The 26,383-nt window shown below is 49.1% G+C and overlaps 1 protein-coding gene across 1 annotated transcript in view; it reads left to right on the plus strand.

The window, feature by feature from the left end:
* Positions 1–26,383, plus strand: part of jbug (filamin-type immunoglobulin domains fbug) — a 161,699-nt gene that overhangs the window by 37,806 nt on the left and 97,510 nt on the right. Inside the window, exon 3 of the mRNA XM_084594126.1 lies at positions 19,196–19,385. Within this exon, the coding sequence (XP_084450252.1) occupies positions 19,196–19,385 (190 nt within the window). The remainder of the gene's footprint in view (positions 1–19,195; positions 19,386–26,383) is intronic.

The raw sequence follows: 26,383 nt of genomic DNA on the forward strand, positions 1-26,383 counted from the left end.
GTGTCGCCCGAGGCGCGAAACGTTTTCTGTCGGCCTAGTTCGGTGCCTCCGATGCCGCGGGCGTGGATGAAGCCCATTTGCTCGTCTACTCGTCTACTCGGCGTCGCCGTCTTCTGGAGGGCAAGACTCTATATTATGCGCCCACGTCTCCGGTCGTCGACCCGCGTCTCTCGCCCCAAGGGTCGGATCGGAGGAAGTCCCGACCAGGACGGAGCTTGATGGAGGATTATTCGGTGTCCATTAAAACGTTAATTACGGGGACGCATTACAATAGAGCCGTTCCATGCTTGGCTGAGTTGGTTTTCTCACGGCAGTTCTTTATCCTAATAATAGGTTCACCGGCGGTCAGTGAGACAAGGAAAGATGAACCGAACATGTTTGGTACTTACTGCTTGATAAGTGCACGTGGTAGTGTGCACCGCGATAGCTTTGCCATGTTTCTTGAACCAAAACGCGAACTGCCACTATGTAATCTATTTAAAAAAAAAAAATTGACATTCCACTTGTCACAAGCTGCCTCACCTATTATACAGCGGAAGATGCGGGAGCTTATGGCTGGAATATAGAGCGAAATTCACGGGACTCCGTCGCTCCTCTGGACAAGATTCGACAAGCCGATGGGGCAGTGACCGCCTGTCCTTGACGCGGCTGCTGCGTAGTCGGCCGAGGGTATAAAATAACCGACAGCAGAACGCCCTCACCAGTGCGTTTGGGAAGATTCAAACTTCCGGCCACTCCGCGGTGCTCCGAAAGCGTATTGTGTTCTTCGGGCCCGCGATCGACGCATCGTCCTCTGCACCTGTACGGCCGCCGCTACCGAGCAACACAGCCTTCGACGCCTCAGCAACAAGAAAGACGTGAGAATTTCATTCGCCACGGACTGTTGTTCAATCGAACATTATTTTCGCTTTGTTAACTTTTGACCTGACTTAGTAGTATTTTACGCTGTGTTCTTATGTAACTTTTGCTCATACTTATAATATCTGAAATACCTGCTTTATTATCTTTATAGTCTTCATATTTTTTATCACAGTGTTTTGTTCATTGTCGGGTTATTTTTTTTTCTCTTATCATTTATTTCTTCGTCTTTATCAATATCTTGTCGTGGCGTTGTATTCTCTTTCATTGTACTCTATTATTATCAGTGTAATTTTGGTCTGCTATTTATAAACCTTCAATTGTTTGTAAAAGAAAGTGACCTATTTGTACTTATTCCTCAATCACACACCGACACACGTGCTTCACGGGTTGACCGGCCTAACTTTTAAATGTGTTCACAACCCTCATAGAGGAACGACGAGTAATCGTAAAGAGGATCCCGCACCTCTTGTGACCGTAAAGGCGGGGGTTTGTGACACCACTGTTAGTAAGACATGCAGCATTGGGGCAGTCGGTTTGGCAATTACTTAAGGGAGCTGTATCATGTAAGCTCTATGTGCAGTGGCTTTCTCACACTTTGCCCGAGTGCTGAAAAAAAAAAAAAACTATTCTAGCCGACTTTCTTATTGGTATATAGCCTCAGCATCCCATCCGATCCTCGCCAGCTGGTATAGAGCGGATTCTCTTGTTTGATATTCATCCTGCTCCCCTTCCCAATATCCTCCTGACACGTGACCGTCGCAAAAGCAGCTTTCCTTGACACCTTATGCCATTCTATCAGGCCGGTAGTAGTGATATTAGTGGACAGCTTTCATAAAATGAAGTCATGCTTCGCCTCAATGCTATACGTGCCCTGCTTATGGGGGAACAGGAATATTTTAAAACTAAAGATTAGGGTCGCAATTCGTGAGCATTATGTGACTGGATAACTTAGCGTGGTCACTGTCACAGTATTGCATCCGCCTCTTAGGCGGCAAATGGAGTTTCAGCAGTTTATTCTTGTGTTGCTGATGAACAGTGTCGCCACGATTACACAATTAAGAGTTTGTGCAGTGTGGGAAAGCCGGATTAACGAGTTATGAAAGGGGTTCATTGGCTAGCAATGAAACGTAAACCGCCCGTCGGAAGATAGCACCTGGCTATATATTTGACTGTAAATTGCGAGTGCTGCATTAAATTTTCTTAGAGGACACTAAAGTTGCGCACTGCGCGCCCCATGCGCCTCACTTCCTATGGGTCTCCACCGAGTGCATCTGTGCGTCCCATATCAAACGCTCGTGGGAGCGTTGATGGGTTTGCTGCTATATTGAATGACACGTGCAGAACGGCGTCCACGGAGAGGACAGTCGGTCATGGCAGTTTTGCGTTCCACTGCAAGAGCTGCGGCTTACTGCCATTTCAGAAGTCGCAGTATTGATGGTCTTACAATATGCAGAGAGAGGTATTTGAAGCTTTAGCCCTCAATAAGAAAATGGTTACTTTCGACGTATATGACTGCACTCCCTTCCTTCTGTTGTCTACGTGTGAATATATAGTTGATAGCTGTAAGTATGACCGGGCTTTTATGCCTCGAGCCATTCGTGTTTAATTTGTAAGCCTCTGTAAGTCGGGTCTAATTTGTAACTCTGTTGTGCGTAACGTATCTCTTGCCGCATTTAATCTCAGTTTACTGCTCTGTTGCGCATTCTGGACTCGAAGAAGGAGAGCAGTCTCAGAAGTGCGCACCAGGCGTCGTCGATCCTTGCGTCACCGCGTGGCCATGTGGCGCGGATGCTTGCTCTTCGTATACAACCGAGGACGTCCTTGGACGGCTGGCTCGCGGTGGTCGATTGCGTTTGCAGAGTTGCAGAACAGAGGAAGCAGCAAGCGGTGCGTAATGCTTTGCTATGCCGGTGCGTATACACTGAAACCGAGTCGAGCAGAGTTCTGTCGTGGATGGACCACGACATGCTATCGACGTGTCGCTAAAAGCGCTCATGATCCGATATGTTCCGCGATTGAGGGATCTGTTACGCGAAAAGACCGCGATGAGCTTCGGCGGGAGTGACGCCCGATTATCCCGGAAATTGTCAGCAAGCTTCAACGATTTTTTACGCGACCGCGGATTGCAGAAGTGCGTACTACAGTGAGCACGCTTAGCGAGCGAGGTGATACGTGTAACCTTGCTTACGAAACGTCACGCTAGCATGGTCCGGTGCTCAACGGGCAATTTCATTCGTTCGTTTGACGCTTGCATCGGCCTTACCATATACTTTCGGTAGCTGTTCGGACATTGTTTACTTTGGGATGAAATTTGGCCTGTCTGTGTCATTTTTGTTTCTTTTTTGGCGTTAACGGGGCCTCGAAACATGGCGACCAGAGCGGACTCACTAACGGACTCACTAGCACATCCAACTAGCCTATAATCTTATCGTTGCAGCATTGCCATCTTTTCTTTTTTCTTTTTCATCGAAACGGGAACGAGTCAAAGGAGGTTTTCTTTTTAAAATTTGTTCACCCTTAGCGAATAGCGTGGAAGGCGCCATAATTGCGTCCGCATTCTTCTGGCTCTGGAAGAGCGAAATCTTTTTTTTTTATATATATTTTTTTATTTTCTTTCGTGGCGGTTTCTTCACGCGCGCTCGTTTTATTCCAAAAGCCACGGCGAAGGTGTGCGACGTCGTTTCGTGGTTATTTGCATTTGCGGCCGACGCAGCTATAGCGTAGAGCACAAAGCCTCCGAGAAAGCGCGAACTTTCCGCGACAAATCAGCCAGAGGATAAGGAAGGGAGGGATGGCGCAGAGGCACCGGGGAGCCAGGGGGAAAGGGAAAGGTGAGGAAGCTCATTCAACCAGGATACCTCCTTACGGCTTCTCCATTCTTGTTCAGCCGCGCCTCATCTCGACGCTGGCTGCACACTCATTTGCAAGGAATTCGGTGCGCGCGATGGTGCGTTGCGGAGCGGGCACAACCGAAAGCTACCGCCATCTGCAGTTGTCCTCGAGGGCACAAAGGAATGAATGGAGTCAAGGAGATACCGACAAGAAAGAGAGATTCCTGCCGCAATCCTCTCGGTATGCTTCTACAGCGTCTGGCTCCTGGGACAAGTTGAGGTCCTGAATGCAGCCGTTATACGCTAGCATATCCGCTCTCTTTCTGTCTCGGGCAGAGACACTTTTCGGTCCTTGCGCGGAAGCGTCGCACTTTCTCCGAGCCATCTCTATGCTGTATGGGAAACGACGTGTTCTGCATGCACATACACCCATATACTGATATGTTTGCTATATATATATATATATATATATATATATATATATATATATATATATATATATATATATATATATATACCACCTGTGTTCTTCGTTCCCGTTGGCGACACGCTCATACAGAAAGGCGCGAGCTCGAGCTTGTGGTATGCGCGTCGTACTCTACGCGGTTTCCAGCTCTTTCTGTAGATCGCATATACAAAGGCAGCCAACCCTTCTTCCCGGTTACAGGCTGAGCACGTCGCTTTCTTTGGTTCGGCCTTCTAGAAGACTACGACGTCGGCATTCATCCACTAGCGACGTCCAGTCGTCTGCTCTCTGCGAGCGACGATGCCGATGCCTATTGGAGGAGCTGCCCAGCTGCTGCTGCCGCACGCGTAGTACTTATACGCGTCGCGCCTTTGTGTGCTCTTGGCGTCGCCATTCTCGTGTCCCAGATTGCGAAGGCGGAGAGAAGCGCGGAGGACGCGCAGGGACCTGTGCTTCTTCTCTCTCTGCCCCTTCGCGCTGTCTCTGAAAATAGCCCGCTTTGGAAAGAAGCGCCGGAGCTGTTCTCTTACCTTGTCTACGCCGTCTTTTATTTTTTCATTAAGGCACCGTGGCAGCTGGGCGTTTGGCTTGAGAGGTCCCCGGCGCGCGCGACCCGCCGTTGATAGTGTGCTCTGCCGCTGAAGCTGAAACCAGAAGTGGAAGAAAGGAAAATAAAAATGCAGAGACCGGGTGGCCTAAGAAGTGTGTCGGGGCAGACGCGAAGATAAGAGTAGTGCCGTCTGCCTCCGTGAATCGGTCGTCTGCTCAATATCTGCGTGTGCATTCATGCAAGGAATGTCGAATAGGTTGGAGAGCTGCTTCCCCCTGTAGCGACATTTTTAGCAGGTGTGCTAGGGCATGCTTGATCTGAATGAACCTGAAGAACCTCGTCGTGTACGCCCAACAACACAAAAGAGACGTTCCTCAATAAAACAGCGCACCAGTCCTCATCCTGTCCTTGCTGCCAATGAGGCTTTTTCGTTTATAACGAGTGGGTCATAAAAGGTCCTAGACAAGTCCTGACTGTGGCGGAGTTTGCCCCCTGCGACATCATTTCCACCAACGCCATCTATCTTGATAGTTTTTTTCCAGCTCTCAAGGCGACATTTTGTTTTCTCTATACAGCCCTTTCATCTCGTTGTGGCATTTCGCTGTCGACCGCATCGCATCCTCGCGGTTGTCTGAAAACAAAACTTATCGCCTGCGTCAAGGCAGTCCCACCAAGGTGACATGGTAGGAATATGGTTAGGAGTACTTGACAAGTCATAATTATGTGTTCAATCGTCTCCGTCTCCCATCCGCACACATAATGTCCGCGTAGTCCTTGCCGTCGATCTACACGTGCCAGTTTTAAGTGCACCCGGATTGTAGGGATGAGGATGGTGGTGTGTGGAAGTGGTAATAATAACTTTTGTGAGTTGTACTTGAAACCGAGGAAAGTAGTCGAGCGTGGCTTAATTTAATGATTCGTACAAAAAAAAGAAAATATTATTCCCGCGTTTCCTCGCTAGCCAGTCAGTTCGTATTTGTTCAAGTTGTTTTTACCTTACTGCTTTCTTCGTTGACTTTGTCCTGTTAATCTTTGTGCCTAACTTCAAATGGCTAGTTTCCGGCGAGATTTTCCCCTCTCTTATTCTTGCTGGAATTTGTATGTATGTATGTATGTATGTATGTATGTATGTATGTATGTATGTATGTATGTATGTATGTATGTATGTATGTATGTATGTATGTATGTATGTATGTATGTATGTATGTATGTATGTATGTATGTATGTATGTATGTATGTATGTATGTATGTATGTATGTATGTACGTATGCATGTATGTATGTATGTATGTATGTATGTATGTATGTATGTATGTATGTATGTATGTATGTATTATATATGTGCGCGCACTTCTTCCTCCCCGTATGCCCGTATCCCCGTGCACTTCTTCCTCTTCACAGTATGTATGTATGTATGTATGTATGTATGTATGTATGTATGTATGTATGTATGTACGCGCGCGCGCGCGCGTGTGTGTGTGTGTGTGTGTGTGTGTGTGTGTGTGTGTGTGTGTGTGTGTGTGTGTGTGTGTGTGTGTGTGTGTGTGTGTGTGTGTGTGTGTGTGTGTGTGTGTGTGTGTGTGTGTGTTTATTAATGCATGCTATTGTTCCCCATACAGTGTCTTCTTTCATTCTTCGGATTCCGCGCTATCTGCATGCATTGCGACGGTCTTATGTCCACAGACGCGCGCTTCCCCGAGCCAGATTATTTTCCGAACAAGTTGAGGAATCTTGTGATTGCTCTTCGGAACATAGCTTGCGCCTGCAGGGTTCGTAAGCGAGTTGACAGCTTGAGGGGGTTGAAAACAAGACAGGAATACCGAAGGGAGATGACGCAACAACAACGAGGAGGGCGAAATTAGCCAGACTTCAAGAGACGTCATCGATCACTCCTCTAAACTGCTTCGGACCCCTGCATCGCCGGCAGGTAGTACAGGTTGAGCCTTATTGTGTGTTTTGCGAGCGGCTGTTGCTGCGCTAATGCAACGCGTGCCGGGCGCTGACAGGCAGCGGCTTGCGAGAGGAGGCTCGCTGTCTGTGGTAGCTCATTCCAGGGCGACGTTGGTATGCTGAAAATGTCGGGCTCTCGGCTCGCTCGCGTCAGGTTCGAGGTGTTGCGTGACGCTTACTCTCGAGTTTTTCTTTCTTTCTTTTTTCTTTTGTGTATGTGCGTGTATTTCAGAGCATTCTCGTTTTCATCTTTTTTTTTTTTCTTACTCCCCTCGTTGCTTCGGAACTAGTCGGTTGCAAGTTTCCTTGAAAATACCTCTCCGACAGCTTCCTCTATACAGAGCTGCCGCGTCTGAAAGCGCGCGCACACATTGCGCGGTTGTCGACGGATTCCAAAGTGAGCCGACAAAATTGCCACTGACAGACTTCTAATTTCTTTGGCGAACAGCGGATTGCCAGAAGAAAGGATGGGGTGTTGCGAGATGGGCTTAACGATATTGCTAGACCTCACTTTGTGCCTGATTTGCGCAGTCTGCGTGCCCTGGAGAGAGTGGAAAAGGGCGAAAAATAAATGACTGTGAAATGCGGCTGCGTGTACGGATAGGCGGTTTTGAAGAAGCAGGGCGAACACGAGGCCGCCTCTGTCTTCGTTTAAGTTCCCGCGGCTGTCCCCACGGCTTTCAATGTGGCAACATGGCACTCATACTTCTGTTGTTGTTTTCCTCTAAATTGATGGCACATACCCACACAGGGGGTTCGGCCAAGAATTGGGGTGTAGAGATATTTTCGCGCGCGCCATTCTCAAACCTCGTCTTCCTCCTCCTCATTCTGATAACAGATTCGCACGGGAATCTGCAATCTCTGAGATAAGAAAATAAAGAAGCGCCAACAATAACAGAACACAAGGAAGTGACACGGAAAAGCGCTTACTGACAACTGATTCTTTATTGATTGGAACACTTACAATATAGGTACCTATATGCGCGGCGTGGCATTGCTCGCGAGAGGTAGAAAGAAGGTCACGTGGTGTAGATGGTGTTCTGTTATTGTTGGCGCTTCTTTATTTTATAACATGTACTAACTAGCTCAAGAAACTTAGTTCTACTCTGACATATAACACTGTGTGTTAACTATAAGTTTGACTATCTGCTGCAGCTGAACGTGCAATTCAGCACGTTTCATCTGGTGTAGTCTAGATGGGACGCGGGACCAAGGAACTATAATTCGTCACTTGCCAGATATGAACGGCTGTCGCCACGACCATTTTAATTAAAGCAGCTACTACGTCTCGCTCGCGCCCCTATTCGTGTCGTTATTATGTGTGTTTGAATTAAATGAACTCATTTCAAGAGAAGTAGAAACATTTTCATCTAGTTATTCGCATCGGTAATCGTTGATTCTCTGGCTCTCTCTGGGCGCGTTAACATTTGCCCGGAATTAAACGACGCATTTATGGCGAACAATTCTGAACCTAAAATTTTCACCCTCACTCGATTTACACTTATGTTACGTGTGCGTCCAAAATGGCTCAGTGCATGATCTTCACCTCGAAGCGAACGAGTGTGCATATAGAGCAGACTTCGGTATTCGTGTGTCTAATTCGGTGTCGTCGTACGCACTCTGTATTTTCGAAATCTGACGATTTTGGTGGTACATGTATTCGTTTTTTTTTTTTTTTTTCGCTTCTAAAGTTCCCCGTGTCAGTTATAGTGGTCACTCCCTAGTGAAAAAACTCTACGAATCACAATAAGCTCATACAAATTTCTCATACTAAACTCCTACAGATCTCATACCATCTCATACAGATATCATTCAACGTATGAGAAATATACGAGATTGTATGAGATTTGTATGAGTTTAGTATGAGAAATCTGTATGAGGTTATTGTGACTCATGCGGTTTTTTAGCTAGGGAGCTGCTTTGCTAAAATGCCGTGGTAAATGCAGGCCAACTTCTGTTATTCCCCAGTGCGCGTTTGAATTAAGAGTGTGTATGGCTTACACCATATTCCCTTTCCACCAATGCTTTCAGCAGTGGCGCTGTCATTCCTTTTTTTTTTTTTTTTTTTTTTTTTTTTTTTTTAATGCGCTGAGGTGCCAGTAGTGCTCTGTGTATGCAGTGTGCTGTCAATCCGGAATCAGGGTAAAACGTTTGTAAAACGTTCTTGGCCTTGTCTGTGAAGCTGCACGTATACGAGCGCAAGTGTTCACGCGTTCGATTCCCGTCTTCTCGACTGGGGGGCGCAGTGCAGAACCGACATTTCGGCTCACGTTTTATGACTCCGGGGCGACTGTCCAAAGTCCATCTGGAGTCTCGCCTCCACACCGTACGACGTTCTTCAGTGGTGACGATTCAAGTGCGACCTGGGAGAGTCGCCCGGGAAAGAGAAAAACAAGCGTTATTCCGTTCTGTGCGGTATATTGTTTTTATTTTACTCTGTAATAATAGATGATATTGCGCTTTTTACATCTAAAGAAAAAAAAAAAAAGGCGCGTGTCTTCCCGTAACATATTGAGGTTACGTAACACCTCTTCTGTACATGCATATAATGAGGGCTCTCACATGATGACGCCGAATAATTGCACGTGCCTGGCTTGCGCTGTAGTCCGTGCGCGTTCTCCTCTGCGTAACTGGGCTAGCCGGCCTCTGCTGGCAGGGATCCCTGCTTTTCATAAATGCTTCTCTAGACAGCCGGTCAGTGTCTAGCGCTAATTGGGTCCAGGGCACAGCGCGTCCCCGCACGCAGGCACGGCGTAATGACAGCGGGGTGGAGGAAGCCCTGAAGGTCCCCCCGGCTGTGCTGTTGAATACCGCATATAATTATATAATTGGCAGCTCCTTCGCGGCCTTTCTTTCTTTTTTTCAGTATTCGTTCAGCTTTGTACATATATATGTGGAACATGAAAAGGGCCGGGGAATTAAGAGAGCTCTAGCCGATTCCTAACTGTATTCCCGGAGCTGCTCGTCAGATGAACTCGAATCCTGAATTCCAGTTGTAAGCGACAGCGTTGCTTTGCATAAGCTGCACGCGCTGTTAACGATTGGCGTTAGAGATACACTGTAGCAGCATCTTACTCTGGTTATGCTATCCGCCGCATTGACTCGGCTCTGTACTTTGGGCATCCCGGATCGAGAGATCATGAATAGGTAACGCGGGAGGGGCGTGGCTGTGTACAGATTCAATGTCGGCACACATCTCTTAAGATTGTTTCTGTTCTCCTTTGGGAACGTCCAGCGGCAGGGCGTTTAAAATAGCCCACATATAGAAAGAGTCGGTTATTATTATTATTTTTTTTTTCGTCGCAGTCTTCACGTTTTCAAACGAAAAATGGGAATAGGATTTCATTAGGGCCTATGCATATATACAGCCAACCGCCGATGAAACTTCAAACGCGTACTTCCGTGGCTTTAAATGTGATCTTTGTAACCTGAGGTGCCGGGCTGTCAGGCACTCAGTTTTCCCGTCTTGTACCTTACTGATAACAAATACCACCCCCCTCCCCCCCCCCCCCCTTTTTTTTTTGTCTGTGTAATGCTTAGGTGCGCTTCAAGCAACCTTGCACTTTCGCTCACCTACCGAAATTCACATTTCGAAATAAGCTTTAAATTTAGTTTCAACTCTTGCAGTGTTTTGAGCTATTTCTCTATCATACTCGCCGCAAAATACTTTTCGAACTTGTCCGTACATACAGGTCGCTCCATCAGTGATATATTCCATAATTATTTGTAGCGAGAGCTCTTCCCGTCTTTTCTACTAGTTTTCCTCTCGGCTTATAATTTCCAGTCATTTTCAACTTCACTACAAAAATTACCAAAATATCAGCGCTAAGGCGGTGATAGGTATCTCCTAGTTTTCGTAATTCAGAGAAAGCTTACGTTGCTAGGGAGAAAAACTACGTTAGCACAAGTATTTACCAAGACATCGTAGAAAGGGTAGCCCTAAAAAAACAAGGGGGGGGGGGGGGGGGACACAGGATAAGAGATGCATATAGCCGATAGGACAAGCGGTTGTCTTGTCATCTATGTTAATTTCTTCTCTTTTGTGTTGCCATTTCTAAGATGGATCACCGACTAGTCCGCTTCTATCTATTATTCGATGCTATTGGCCCATGCGTCGTGACTTTCGTGGCAATTGTGCGCGACCGCCCGCAAGGACTACTGACGTCATCTTTGCGGCAATTCTTAAATGATCAAGGGCTTGGCTACTCTCTACCGCCCTTCGAGTCCGCGGACACAACCGAGTTTTGCACGCCGGCAGCATTCTCTCTTCCGCGAAAGTGTGACACGCGGAAGTGGACGTCTTCCTTCAAAAGATGTCTGCTGATTCGCTGCGCCTACGCACAACTTCCATTTTGTGTTTTCTTTCTTCAAAATTCTTTCTCTCTCTTTATTTCCTCTTCCCCACCGCCACAAAAACACACCTTTTGCTGGTAAGAAGCTAACCTGAAGAAGCGGCCACTTTTGCAGCGCCGTTCGGCGCCATTCACAGACACGAGCTAACGAAGCCCATAGCTGGCCGAGTGAAGTTGTGCCGTAGCGGCAGCGGTAGCGGCCACCCCGGCCTGTTTAGATGCTGCGAGGTCGTGCCCGCGAATATCGCATGCCTCCCGAGGAGGCTTCCCTTACGCGCCTTGTTCGTCTCATGTACTTGCTGTGCGCGTTTCTGCCCGGAACAAAGATACGCGGCGAGCAGTACACGACCGACCGCACACGCCTGGCTTTGCTCGACCGTAGAGCGACCGAATGCGAAGCAGCGCAAACAGAAGCCGTCCGCAGTGTATTTGTATAGACGTGAGGGAGGAGGGCGAAGCCCTCTGGCCGAGAATATCCCACGTCGCCGTGCCGCTAACGATTCGTACACGAGATATGGTGGCGGGAACCCACAGGAAGGAGAAGACCTAGCTGCGCGCCTTCAAGAACCGGAAGGCGCACACGGTGCATCGCGACGTCTGCTCGAACCGCGGCGTTGTCGTCTGCTGCTTCTTTCTTGGTCGCCTGCTCCAGGTATATCGTCTGCTGTGTGCACAATAGATGACTGTCGCGCGCTGCCGGCGGAAGAGGAGGGCTGCGGTAGCTGCGGCAGACGGGTGGTCGACGCCGGTACGTGGTATGTTTTAGTAATTCTCCAGGCGCGTGCTGCTCTCGAGTTTAGTGGCCACTTAGCAGGGCGACTGTGATCGGCGGTTTAATCGATTGGAACAGCCGCACTGATAGCCTTGTACTTTCTAACGAAGCCAAGGGCCGAAATAAGCTCCGATCATATGACAAAAAGTGTAACAAACCTGTAAACCGATCAGCCCCCACACCTATTGGTCGGCAGGTCCGCCGGTAAGAATCGACCGATAGGAGCGCGGCTAGCCGATCGGTTTGAGACCAGTTTGTGACAGTTTTCATGATGTGATTGGAGCGTTACTCGGCCCCAGAAGGACGACCAGCTGTTCCCCGTTTAGAAGCAAGGTGCCCGTGTGCAGTGCGTTGTCAGCGCTCGTTAAAGAACCCCAGGTGGTCGAAATTTCCGGAGCCCTCCACTACGGCGTCTCTCATAGCCTGAGTAGCTTTGGGACGTTAAACCCCGCAAACCAAACTGTTCTTTCTCCGTTTAGTGCAAGTGAGCTCAGTCTGTTATAGCTCAGCTATGCTTGCTGATAATGAATCTTTGCATTACGAACTCAAGTGACGGGACGACCCTTTTTGATGCTGAACGGCTGTCAATAATTCACCTCTTATCTTACTAAGTAGGTTCCGAAAAAAAAAAAGAAAAAAAAAAACTTCCCGCTTTGAGCTACCCCTTGCATGGTGAAGACCAGTTTCCACGAATATATGAGCACCGGAACATGTTTGGCCGCGATCTTAATTTCCTCTCGACTGGCTCCTTTGATAGCTTTTGATGCGAGGGCTAATGGCGTTCTCTTGGTTTGCGCCCTCTTCTCAGCTGCCTATGGAGTGGCGGCGTCGATGTCAAAGTATTGTAACTTGTACATAAGGTTGTGAGAACTGCATTCTGAATTTTTAACCTCTGGAGTTAGCCTTTCGACTCCCCCCTCCTAAAGACAAGGGGGAAAAGAACTTACTCGCGAGTTTCGGTGTTCATGTAGCAGAAGCTATTTAGAAGATTCTTTTTTTCTTTTACTTTAGCAATGTCAGTGCACGTTAAAGAACCCCGGGTGGTCGAAATTTCCGGAGTCCTCCACTACGCCATCTCTCATAGCCTGAGTCTTCGGGACGTTAAACCCCACAAACCAAACGAAACCAAACTTTAGCGTATAATATATAATTGAACTTTTTTTTTTTTTCTCTTTCGAAACTGTTGATACAGGGGGCAGCGGCACAAACTGGTTTGACCTTCCGGTTGGTCGCACACTTGATACACATTCCTCGGATAGATCTGGATCAAGGGCACTCGTGTGTGTAACTCTACACGCTGCGTGCGCACCGGCCTCCCGCCGTGAACTCTTGCACCACCCGGGGGACGATCGGCGCTTCCGTGACGCGCGCTCGGTGCGACGTGGGAAAGACCGACCCTGCGTCAGTTGCCTCACAGGTCACGCCTCCACTGCCATGCGCGTTTCCTTCCAGTTCATCTGCAATGTGCAGGAAGTTTCAAGGGCGTATGATCGGTTCTGCACAAGACGGGAGAACGGCGCTTGAACGCCGTGAACTTTTTCGACGCTTATATAAACCGTTCCTCCCTGTAAGCACCGTCGGAAGGGACGTGCGGTGTGGAGGGCGGAAATGAGATCCGGCGTCGTCTGCTACGTGGGCACGACATTAGACACGTCTGCCTACATGCTCGAATGTCTCTGTCTGCTTCCGCATTTCATGTTCCCCGTTCTCGCGTCGTCTGCTCACGCGTTATGCGCGCTGTGCGTGTTTACGCGTGTTTATGTGCATCCTGTTTATCTTTGAGTGAATACTAAAGATTGTTCTCTATATGCCCCGAGAATATACGTGAACAGCAAGGCGCACTCGCTCGCCGATTCGGTGAGTTTATGACGGTAACGTGACGGCGACCTGCATTGCGCTCTGCAGACAAAGGAAAAAAAAAAGGGGGGAGGGGAGGGGGGGTAGTAAATAAACGGAAACTCTTCGTGGGCCATTCTTGCTTCGTGGTGGCCTCCTCTGCCGAAATACACGTCACAGTGACCGTGGGAGTCGTGATGCGATTTGTGCGTTTTGCTGACCGCCATTGTTGCTGCGCGAAAGGTGTGCACGTGTCCCAATAGCTGTGGGCGTGGATGTGGTGGGACGAGGCTATTACTGTGCGCCCTTCCGCTATGTGGCGGTTATCTACTCCTTGATCTCTTCGGCGGCGCCATTGTTTCCGGAGCGTGTCGCCATTTTCAGTCGCTTGCGTGTAGTGCCAAGCTCCATCGTCTGTGTGCCCTTCCGTATATATATGTGCACCCTCCTTCCATGCTCACACACATTTGTGTTGGAGCCCAGCGCATCGCAGTGTGCGAACTGCGTTTGCTCAACATATCCAGGTCGTGCTGTTGGCGGTGTGGTTCCGTGTCGGCCTTGATAGCTGCCACCTCGGCGCCTTTGGCGTTCAGCTTCAGCCGGAAATCCATCGTGATGCCATTCGTGGCTCTCGCGCCATCTGCGAAAATCGTTTCCAGTGCGTTTCTCGTGCTTTCAGCATTAGTAGGTGGAAAACAGGAACAGCAAAACCAAACAAGCAGGTAGAGAGGGGAGCGAGGGAAGAAAGTGGCAAGGGTGGCGCCTCGCATTCCACGGAGATTACTGCGTGCTGGTCGAGGCCCGCTAGAATCCTCATTGTTTTGGATAGCTGATGACACTGGAGCTGGTTCTAGTGTTACATGTCTGACGCCGAACTGATTGCCCATGATCTTGGGTGCGACGATCGACGCCCGACGGATTTCTCGTCGCAGGCTGAATATGCCCGTCACAAAAATGCCACTGCGACAGTCATCATTGTGATGTCCATTATTATAGGATCCCTCGATTGTCTTGCCGTTGCTGCCGTCCCGTCGTGTAGGCTTGTTCGAAAAAAAAAAAAAAATCAGGAGCGATCAGTTTGATTGACGTGGCAGAAAATGCGAAATCATACTCGCTTTCGACTCCGCTTCGGTAGTAGTGGAGCGTCTTGAATACTTTCGTTATAACCAAGTCTTCGTTATAGCAGCCTTCCTTAATTTGTAGCCGACTCTCATTATATCCGAATCTTTCGTTATATCCAGGTTTGTTTGTTTTTAATTCGAGTATTTCATCTCCCACCTCTCCCCTACACGAGGAAAGAGAGATTTCCCCCTATCCATCTATACATATGTTCAACCGTTGCAGATGGCTGTTCGGTATATCAACCGTGGACGGGTATATATAGGCGGCAGACGGCTCTTGCAACCTGCAATGCAGCTTATAGTTGGTAGAAGCTGTGCCTTCGTGACAGTGTTGAGGCTTCTGCATGAAGCCTAAACCTGTCGCTTTACAGGGGTCCTCACCGTGTTTTACGCACAGCGGCCGACTGAACTTCCCAGATAACATCATTGCGTACCAAGTCCCCGTCCGCTTCACCGCCTTCCGAAACAGCTCACGTGGCGGGTCTCGAGCCCGATCATTCCCACTCCAGTCGTCCTCTTATAGCACGTACCGGGACAGTGACTTTGTCGAGGTTTTACCAGTCGACTATGCGAAGCTTCTCTGCTCTCGGGGACGACGATGCTGAGAGTGCGCGTGCTTAAACGTTCCTGGTCTCTGTCGTACATGGTGCTGCACACTTCCTTGCACAGGCTTCTCTGTAACAATACGATAATCATCTGTGCTATACGCAGCGGTAAATTCATTGATCGCCTATATACCTTCCGGAATTCCGCATGCGACTACACTATGCACGCGAATAAGCCTATAAGGGAGTAAAAAGGGAGTAGCTTGTCCTCTAGCGCGCTGCCTATGAAAGTCAGGGCATGCGGCAACATCTCCGTGACAGATTTTTGTCATTGGAAATACGAAAGCCAATTCTCACCTCAAAATATGGGAAGTTCTAGCAATTAAGAAGATTTTAAATGATTTTTCTATCTCCTTTAATTATTATCCAGCAAGACATTATGATTCTGTTGCCAAAGTATAGCATTCCGTACAGTTAGTGGTGAAAATCTACCTCATATCTTGGGGAGAATACCGTGCCCCTACAAGAGAGTGCGCTAGAGGACGTGCTACTCCTTTTTTTACTCCTTAAAGGGTTATTCGTGATTAGAGTGAATATAGCTTGCACGGCCCGTAAATCAAATGGAGGGGGCAGTGGTGAAGCATCACCTATATGCTGTTAACATTTGGGTTATATTTCTGGCGCTTCGAGCCCTTCTTGATTGTACCCAGTGCGAAATTCCCAAATTCTGTCCGTCGTAAGGGCCGACCGGGCGATATTTCGCTTTTCTTGCGTGAGCGCGGTGTCAAGGCTGTGCGTGGGTGCCACCATTGCACAACTGTCTGCATACAGCTCTGGCCGGACGAGTCAGCAGAGAGATGGGCGCGATGCCGCAACTTTTGTTTGCGCGGCGAGCGCGGTGTATCGAGTTGCGCTCGTACGTCGCGTCGCGCCGCACTGGCGCCCACGTCAACGCGGGAGGCTCGCCTCCACTCTTGTTCCATGGAGGAGGAGTCTCGTCGTAGGAGGGTATGGGGGCTGACGTCATCGCGGACAAAAGTGAGAGAGGTAAAAAACAATAAACAGAATACGCGTTGTAGTTGTATAACCGGCTTGGCACTCGGAGAAACTCCAAGTACTAAACTGCTCAGAGGACGTTTCGAAGCGGCCGTCGGCCGTCACCGTCACTAGCGCGCGAATGACCTTTTCAGTGCCTCTTAGTGGCGTCGTGGGATTGTTTAGCTCGGGATACCTGTGTCCTGTTGCGGAAGAAAGATGTGCTACTATTTTGTGTTTTTCACACGTTGGTGAATGGTTTTGGCACATACTGGTACGCAGCAGTTCGGTGCGTACTGGTCAGAAAGAGTAGAAGAGGTGGGGGTAGAAACCTTTTAATTATTCGCTTTTTTCTTTATAGGCCCGGTTCCCCGAAAATCCAGCGTTGGCGTTTTCGGCATTATGAGCGGAACATTACGGACGGGTGGTAACTGTCTGGTTACGTGACCATGTATTGACTGGTCGTTCGGGCTGTGCGACGTCACGGACCACATGACTTAGCTGAGTTGGCCAAGTCATATAATAATAATAATAAAAGCCACTCGCTTTTCGGCCTGCATGTGATTTGAGCATCTTGTCTAAACACTAGTTTGTCCAGTGATGCGCTCACACGGCTTGTCTCGCATGCGTCACCATGTGGTGCAGCCAAGTATGTGGGTAACGGCTGTGCCTTTCAGCTGCTGCACCCCGCCGTGGTGGCGCAGTGGTTACGGCGCTCGACTACTGTGCCCAAGGATGCGGGATCGAATCCCGTCCTCGGCGCGGCCGCTTTTCGATGGAGGCGAAAAGCAAGGCGCCCGTGTGCTGTGCGATGTCAGTGCACGTTAAAGAACCCCAGGTGGTCGAAATCTCCGGAGTCCTCCACTACGGCGTCTCTCATAGCCTGAGTTGCTTTGGGACGTTAAACCCCACAAACCAAACCAAACTAAACCAAACCTTTCAGCTGCTGCTGCTGCGTGTTCGTCGTGAATGAAGGCGAACGACTGGAAGATTTTTGTTCGTTTCTTTTTACTTAGGTTCCCAGGGAGAAAAAAGAAATGAAGGAAAATGAAGCGACCCTCGCACGGGTACATAGATGCCACGCGTACGCTGACACCAGGACGAGCTGCAGTCGTAGTGCGAATTAGTTACCCCGCGTGACGCTCTGATGTTTGCTTTCCACGCAGGCGTCGGAAGGCCGTGCACGAATACTGTAGACGGGAACTTTCACTGACGACATGTGTCGAGCGTTTTAGGTTGCTCTCGGTGCGATTTGCGTTGACACGTCTCAAAAAGAAAGAAAAGTGTTTTCGGACTTCTCTAAACCTGCCGTGCTGCACAATGACAACATAAACTTATAAAAGAATTCTGGCGCGTCTTGCACTCTCTGTTCCGTCTTTTCTATTCAGTTTGCCGATGATTTCTCTATGGTGAAATGGGCTGCACGTACCGTTTCATCACATTTAAAAGAAAAAACTGGTCCTTCTCCCGCATTCGAAGCATATTTTGGGTCAGTGCTCCGTAAAATGTTGCTTTTCAAATACCCGACACGGCGCATCGCACTATGAAAGGGGCCCTGGCGAACGCTTGCGATCACATTCCATGGCAGAACGACGAAATGGCACGGATATCGTCGTGACGATCCTTATGGGAAGTTACACGAAATTAGGACCGGCCGCACGTTCACGATCGGAACGCACGATACCAGCGAGAAAAGTAGCGCACGTAGCGTAACCCGCCGGACATTCACTCGCTGATCATCGCCGTAGGCATGTCACACGGCTTGCCTGTTGAGACTGCGGAAATGTTTTGCGAAGAGTATAGCTTCCCGGTCGGTACGATGGCATTTGCGCGGGTCGTATTTCCTTTTCCCTCTGCCCTAAGAGCACATTTCGCAACGTCAAATCCTCCTTGCTTGCTTTTTTTGCACTATATAGTTTGTCGTGCGGCACACAGAATAAAACGCTGTCTAATTTCGTGTTGTTATCAGACCTGTTAATAAAAGTTCTCTTTACAGGGTCGTAACTTTTCTTTGTTAAGCGGGCGGAGTCGAAAAAATTAGCTGTGGTTTAACTTGTGGTTAAACCCGAAGTTACTCGAGAGTAATCTGCATGGCTACGCTTAGGCTCGGCTTCAAAGTAAAGACATGGCTTTTGCACACAGTAGTTTACTCTATGGTTTCAGCCTTTTTTATGCCATAGGGGAATCACTTCACGTACAAGCACCCCTTGCCTCTCGTCGTTGACGATTCTCATTTGGGTGTAGAAGACTTCTAATGGTATGACACCGACTCTACGTCGAACTCCGGGGCGTACCGCCGTCACAACGTTCGAACGAACCTTCTGTCCTAGCAACTCGCGGTTGCCGTTCGCCTGATCAACTACCGAGTTATGTCTTCTTTTCCTTCTTCTGCTCCTTTTTTTTCTCTTTTTTCTTCTTCTTCATCTTCTCACGGTCAAGCACGGCGAGACTGTGGCCAATGCAGCTCTTGCTACCAAAAAAAAAAAAAAAAAAAAAGATGGCTGAAGTTTAACTCTTCTAGATCTAAAGTTAGGCGAAGCCAAAGCGTCGTTTCACTTGGCTTTGCTTTGGTTAGGCTTAGGTTTAGAGATGGACAGACGTGGTTTTGTTGCGAGTAAATTGGCGAGACGATGGAGTTGAGGACGCCGTCAACTGCAAGAGGGAATACGTGATTCTGTATCTACCTTCAAATGTCAAGTGGCGATACACCCTAGGTCGTACCATGGTTAGGCTATTAGCGATACTGTGACTTCTGGTGCGTTGAAATTCAAGCGGAAGCCCAGCTAGACCGTTGGCTGATACATGGTGCAGTGAAGTTCTCGCTTCAAAATGGAGTATATAGAGTTAAACGTTCGGTACCGTACGTCTTTTCGCAGGCAACACGGACATCGTGGAGGGCAACCTGAAGCTCATCCTGGGTCTCGTGTGGTCCCTGATCCTGCGCTACCAGATCGGCCGCACCAACTTCCCGCCAAAGAAGCTCATGCTCGCCTGGCTGCGTGCCGTGCTGCCAGACCTTCAGGTGGCAAACTTCACCACCGACTGGAACTCCGGCATGGCCCTCAGGTATGCATTCTCTCACGCGCATTTGTACTGCAGGACTATACATTCGAGGCCTTTCAGCAGTCGTCGTCACCGCTGCGTGCAGTCTCCCACGGGGCAGGCCTCCCGGAAGCCCGGAAGCCCGTCTGCGGGCGCGGAGAGAAAGTGATCAGCCGGGCGTGCGACTTGGGAGGGAGCCAGGCTAGGCGGCCGCGCGGGGGAAAAGTGGACTGCGCTCCACTGCGGGGCGAAGTCGAGCGTGACCGTTTGGCGTCCGTCGTCGGCGTCCCCGACGCGCGCCTCACCGACATCATTGTCGCGGAATTGCATTTTCCCAGCCCATACCTCGTTCGGTCGGTCGCTCGGCCTGCTGCCGTATACTACATGGGCGGGCAAAGACGTCTGCCGCGTAATGGCCGCCGGTCGTGACCCCATCGAGGAGGAACGGGTGACGAACAATGGCACGTGAAGACATTCCTTTCTTTTCTTTGAAATCTTTTCCTCCGAAGACTCGACGACCGTTCACGGTGATAAGCCCACACGCGACGCTTTCCTCCGCGTCGTTGTCGTATACAGTCGTCACTTTCTCGTAGAAAGTGTACGCTAAGGATGAGTGGGAGGATAAGTGTGTGTGTCCATCATGGCGTATATAGTTTCTTGTCGTGCCGTCGACACGCGGCCCATAGTGCTGGGAACCGACCACGAGTCCCCCCGAATCGGTCCTGCGACGGTTCCTGAAGTGAGGGGATAGCTGACCTTATCCTCGTTCCGCCCCGCTTGAATACTTCGAGCGAAAGGCCATTGAGAGCCGTGTATCCGGACTGTGTGACGAAATGCGACTGACTCGCTCTGTGGTTCACTTAGCTAGGCGGTTAATCGCTCAGTGGCCGCGTTTCCCGACATGTGGTATTTGCTCGTTCTCTTTGTCGCTCGAGTTTACGATGGCGCACGCTCTCGGGACAAGAGCGCGCTCTCGGGATGGCGTGCGCTCTCGGTAGATGCCGAGAGGCTGTAGGGTGATCTCAATCGGCGCTCTGACTCTGTTTTATTCCGCGTCTTTACTGGGTTTCCTTCTAGCTAGCTCAATGACTGACTGACTTTCACTTCCTTCCTCACGTACGCGCGCGCGCACACACACCGTCTTTCACCGAGCATTGAAGGCTTCCTGCTTTCAAACTAGAAAGAAGTATAACCTAACCAGAAAGGCAAACTGAAGGAAAGGGCGCCTCACCGCGATTTGGGCGCGCTTACGGAAAAGTCGACCAAATGCCTACCAGCAACTGCAGCAAGCCACATGAGTATCGGGTCGCGCTCCGTCGCGGAACGCAAAGAGGTGAAGTATGTTAAAGAAACAGAAAGGGGAGGTTGCGCCTATATGCCAGTACGAATGGATTGGAGAGCGCTTAGCAGGGAATGAGCTTGTTAAGAACAGCCTGCTGGTGTCTCTCAAAATGAGATTATATCCCGATGGTACTCGCCTATGTGGGGGAAACTTTGAAGCCACCGAAATACGTGTAATTGTATTGTGAGCACCGCAAGAAAAGGTTTGAGGATCATATATTAAGGGACAGGAAAGAGAGCAGTGTCGATTAGAGAACGGTCTTTTTAGTCATATCCTTTCGAAAATTAAGAGGAGCAAATCAATTTAGGCCGGGGCATATGGAGAACTTCGGTTACCTGTTGGTGTGACGGGTGATTCAAAGCAAAGGAAAACTTATCCCGCAGTGACCGATAGCAAGGCGTTGAGTGGACGAGGCGTATGATGCAGCAGGAGAGTACTAAATCAAATCAGTTTATTTTGCCAACTAGAAATTTCCAGATGAAGGGGAGCTGCAAGAGAAAGCTACCCGTTGGCAGCTTGAGTGAATGGGTGATCGGCATTTGCCCTGCAGTTAGCGTAGCTTGCTGATTTTAGGTGTTGATCGGTTTATATGCTATAAACTCTAATACGTATACCATTTGCAGATGACGCGTGATTAAAAGTTGATTGTTCTGGCTCTCCTGAATGCCTATTGTTTAGTCTGTATACGGTTTAATGTCATAAAGCAGATCAGGCTATATGAGATGCCGGATAATTTCGGCCACCTGGGTCTCTCTAACGTGCACTGGCTGGCATGGCACGAACGGTAATTGTATAGGCAACCTGCAGTGGCCAGGCGGCGCTAGTGGAGCGCAGCGTTCAGCGCCGCCAACGGCGGCGCCGAGTAATCTGAGTAGGCCGGCGCGGTCGGGTTGCGTTCGCGTTGTACGGCTGGAAGCATCTCGGTTCTCATTTTCTGCGGTTTTAAGGCAATCGAATGTCTTCAGAGCTACTTCCGAAAACTAATACTGACGAAAGGAGACCGCCTGTTCGAGAATGCTCATGTTTAAAACGTGAAACTGTGTCGACGTCACAGCGAAGTGCGCGCCGCTCGCGACGGAACACCCGCGCGCACAGCTTTGAATTTCGCGTGTGTAGACTGAATTTTTTTAACGAACTATATTCCCTCAGGGCATCAGTCGGATATGTGATGATGAATTAAGAAATAATTAAATGAATGAAAAATGTAGTAAACGTAGCTTTTCATTTACCTATTGCGTTCACACCTCATGCCCAAACATTGAAGGTGCAGAGAGAACCTGAGAAGAGATTGATCGCCGTTTCTTCTTTTTTTTGTTCTTGCTGTTTGATTACAGCAGCATAATAATTTCCTCGCGGTTTTGCTTTACAGTTTAATACCATGACGAACACTTTTGTTCGTGGTGCACCTATCGACAGTGCCGCGGAAGTTATACGAGGCATGGTGCGGTATCCGCTACGGATGTCGTGGCGATTGCAAGCACTGTGCGGTTGTAGCGTGCGTCATCACCGAAAACTGTGCGTGCCGGGGGCGGGGATTAGGGGGCCTCCTACACCGTTGAAAAAAATAAAGCTCTTAACAACAACTGGCATGCATTTGTACCTCCATACCTCAATCTTGGGGAAAGCCGGCGGGTAATGCTGGCACTCAACGGCAAAGCTTTCGTAAAGAAGGTCGTTAAGAGTTAGAATATTTTACTGTTGCTACTAATGATGAAATAGTCTATCGTCTGGGACAAGAGACTTTTGAGTAGCTTGAGCAGTCGGTGAAAGAAATATTTGGCGCGGAACGATAGAACGAAGTTCCTTCCTCAGCATACACAGTATCACGGGCCTCTACACTCCGCCACTTCGACTTTTTCAGCACCTTAAGAAATAATTTACAGATAAATATGCTTATTGAAATCTGTAATTGGAAGTTTTGAAGATATTTTGGCTTTGTGGTTCCAAATAGACACCGCATTAGAAATCCGGTTCACAGATCCACGAACATTTTTTTTTTAATTTCGCCTCCGTTGAAATGCGGCTGGAATACGATGCTGCGGCTGCGCGCCTTTGCTTTTCTGGACGTATGCCACTCGATCTTGCACAGCATATACCAGTACACGCCACATTTTACAGCGCGGAGCACGTACTGAGTAGTGTACCCCAACCAGCGTGCGACTCCCCGAGTCAGAAGTTTATACCGTTTCCTCCGCTCACGGGCAATCGTCGTATTTTAGCTTCTTGGCGTCTGTACGCCAATAGCCCCATAACAAAACGGATTTCAGTTACATTACTCTCTCGCAGCCAATATCTCCTTCTCTCATCATTATCCCCAGGTTCTCCCAGCAAGCGGTACGCTTAGGTTTTCTTCGTGATTGTGGCAGTCTTTCTCGCCGCCCTTGCGCTTATTTTTATTCTTGTTCACATCCGTAGTAGTCGAAGCACCGCACGAGACCATTGAAGTCACTAAATGAGTAAATCATACTCACTGGGATAACAAAACGCGAACGCAGAAGGAACACAGCGGCCGCAACATATACGGCGTCAGCTTCTGCGCCGCCTCAGTATTAGCTCCCGTCGGTCGCCAGGTGGCGCCACATGTCTCAGCAAACTCCATTGCAGGTTGCCTATATGTCACAAACCCCCGACTTGACGGTCAACAGAGGCGCGGAATCCCCTTTACGGATACCCGCCGCCCCTCTATTAGGCTTGAGGACACAGTTAAACGTTAGGCCGGCCGACCCGTGAAGTACGGTTTGTGTGTGTGTGGTTGAGGAATAAGTTCAAGAAAGTCACTTTTTTTTTTACAACAATTAGTCATTTATAGCTAGTAGTCCAAATTGCACTGCATAATAATCGAACCCACAAAAATACGCCATGGCACGATATTGATAAAAAGCTACTCAGTAATGACAAGAGGGAAAACCGATAATGAACAAAACACTGCGATAAAAGAAGGCTATAAAGATAACAAAGCAGGTATTCCAGATATAGTAAATAGGGACGAGTTAAAAAAAAAGTTGCATAAAATACTAAGCCAGATCAAGGTTTAAACAAAGGCGAAAACAATTTTCAATTAACCGACAGTCTGTGGCAAAAAGGAATTCTTATGGCCTTCTTGTTCGATGAGGCGTCGTAGTCGCTGAGTTGATCGGTAGCAGTGGCCGTACAAGATGAGAAACGATGAGTTGATTGCGGGCTCTGTGGATAACACCTTCCCAGAGCGAGCGGCCGCGAGAGTTACTCGAGAGACTACATCTCCCTAAAACGCACTGTCGCGGACGTTCTGCGGTCTGCCTTTTTGTACTCGGCTGGTGGCGCTGCGGCCCATCGTCAAGGACGAGCGCTGGCCGGTCGCTGCCCCGGAGAATTATGTCGAAGCATGCTCGAAGGAGCCGGGAGATCTCGTAACGTCCGCTCTATATGTGAAGCAGCTTGTGACAGTATACATGGGCGAATGACGTTTAGTTTTTGCCAAAACGCGGTTGACAAGGCGGTGACCGAACCCGGGTCTCCCATCTGAGTAGTCGAGCGCCATAACTACTTTGCCACCGCGGCGGTGCGCCGGCCATACTTTTTCGATATCGCCCAGTATAGTATGAAATGCCCAACGTGACTTGATATGTATGTATAGCGGATGTCTTAGTGTGCGGGGTGTGGGCAGTGTACATAATATAAACTGTACCGAGTATATAAGTGCACCGAGCATAGACAGTGTATCCAGCATAGACAATATACCGAGTATAGACAGCGTACCGGGTGTGGACAGTGTACCGAGTGTGACAGTGTAATCAGTGTGAACAGTGTAATGGATGCATACAATGGGTTGGACCTGGACAGTGTAATGAGTTTGTAAATGCTGTATCTTGACAGTATACCAGGTGCGGACAGTGTCTCTGGTCGGACAGTGCGCCGGGTTTGGATAATGTACCGGATTCGGATAGTGTGCTTGGTGCGGTCAGTGTACTGGGGCGTAGCCAGTGTACCGGGGCGTGGACAGTGTACGGGACGTGGGGTGGACCCTGGGAGTGGACCGTGTACTTCATGTGGACCGTGTACTTCATGTGGACCGTGTACTTCATGTGGACCGTGTACTTGATGTGGACCGTGTACTAGATGTGGACCATGTAGATGTGGACCGTGTACTAGATCTGGACCGTATGTGTACCGTGTACTGGATGTGGACAGTGTACTGAGTGTGGACAGTGTAATGGACATACAATGTGCTGCACCCGGACAGTGTAATGAGTGTGTACAGTGTGCTGTGTCTGGACAGTGTACAGCGTACCAGATGCGGACAGGGTACCGAGTTCGGCCAGTGTGCTAGGTACGAACAGTATACTGGGTGTGGCCAGTGTACTGACGCTCATTGTGCCGGGTGCGGGCAGTGTTCCGGGTTCAGGCAGTGTGCTGGGTGCGGACAGTTTACTGGGCGTGGGTGTGTTCAGTGTGCCGTGTGCAGACAGTCCACTTGGGATGGACACTGTAATGTAACTGCAGCATGCTGCGGAAAATGTACTAAGTGCGGGTTATATGAAACGAATTCGGTTAATTTAACGGGTGTGGATAACAACGAAAGAAACAATCAAGTAAACATATTTAAACCCGAACTGAGCTCTGTAAACTATACACGTTGAGGCCGGAAATTATGGTATATTGCTGGACATCTTTGTAATATTGAGCCTAACTTGGCAGCGCGTTTTTCGGACTCGTCGAGATGGCTTAATCAGTGGTATAAGCATCCAGCTGCCGAGTCCGAAGTCGCGGGATCGATTCCCGACTGCAACGTCGCTTTCGCATGACGTTCCCACATGTAGATCGAAGTGCGGAAACAGCCACAGCAGCGCAGCCTTGAGATTGGAGTGCGGTATAGGACACAAAATCGATTAAATTTGAATATGGTATGGTGGCAATTGAACAAGCACTAAAATTACTGTGGATGCCCATCAGTCGTCTTCACTCGGATGACTATGATGATGACGGCGTGATTACAGTTCGGGGGATAATGGAGAGTTTTAGCACAACCATGCACATAGTCACGTGGCTATAATACGGCAGCGAGTGTAATTTTTAGAGCGTGAGCTCTACTGCTAGCATACTTTAAGGTCACGTTATTCCGCAATTTGACCTTGAGCAGTACATCGCACAGCAACGGCGCGTACCGACATGGACGGATGGTGGAGAAGGGTGGCAGTTCCTGGCCCTACGGGGCTGGGACGGTAGGTCAACGCCGCTTGCGGCGGGGCCACACCGGATGTTTGTTGTGGGCCGTCGTTGCACCTGCCACCGCTTAGGTGGTGGACGGCGGCTATTGTTGCTGCGTGCATCTTTCTCTCTGTTTCCTTTTTCTTTCTTCTCTATTTTCTCTTCTGTCCGCACGAGGCAGCGGAGGTGGCTCAGCTACAGAGCCAGTAGCAGGCCCGTGCATTTTCTTTTCCTTCTTCCTACAGCCACAATAACATGGACGCCTGACCCGCGCCGTAAGGAAGGTGAGAGTGAAAAGTGAGAAGATAGAAAGAGGTGACGCAGCGGGAGGGTGGAGTAATTTCAACCCCTCTAACGTGCACTGACATGGGGAGGTGGGAGGGGTGGCTGCTTCCGGCCCTACGGGGCTGAGAACCCAGGGGCCTTCGCCCTTTGCGACGAATGCTCCTTTGCCACCGGTGTTTGGTATCTCTTATGCATGCCGTCATGGCAC

This window comes from Amblyomma maculatum, chromosome 2, assembly GCF_055883805.1.
Source record: "Amblyomma maculatum isolate TAMU_Amacu chromosome 2, ASM5588380v1, whole genome shotgun sequence".
Taxonomy (NCBI): domain Eukaryota; kingdom Metazoa; phylum Arthropoda; class Arachnida; order Ixodida; family Ixodidae; genus Amblyomma; species Amblyomma maculatum.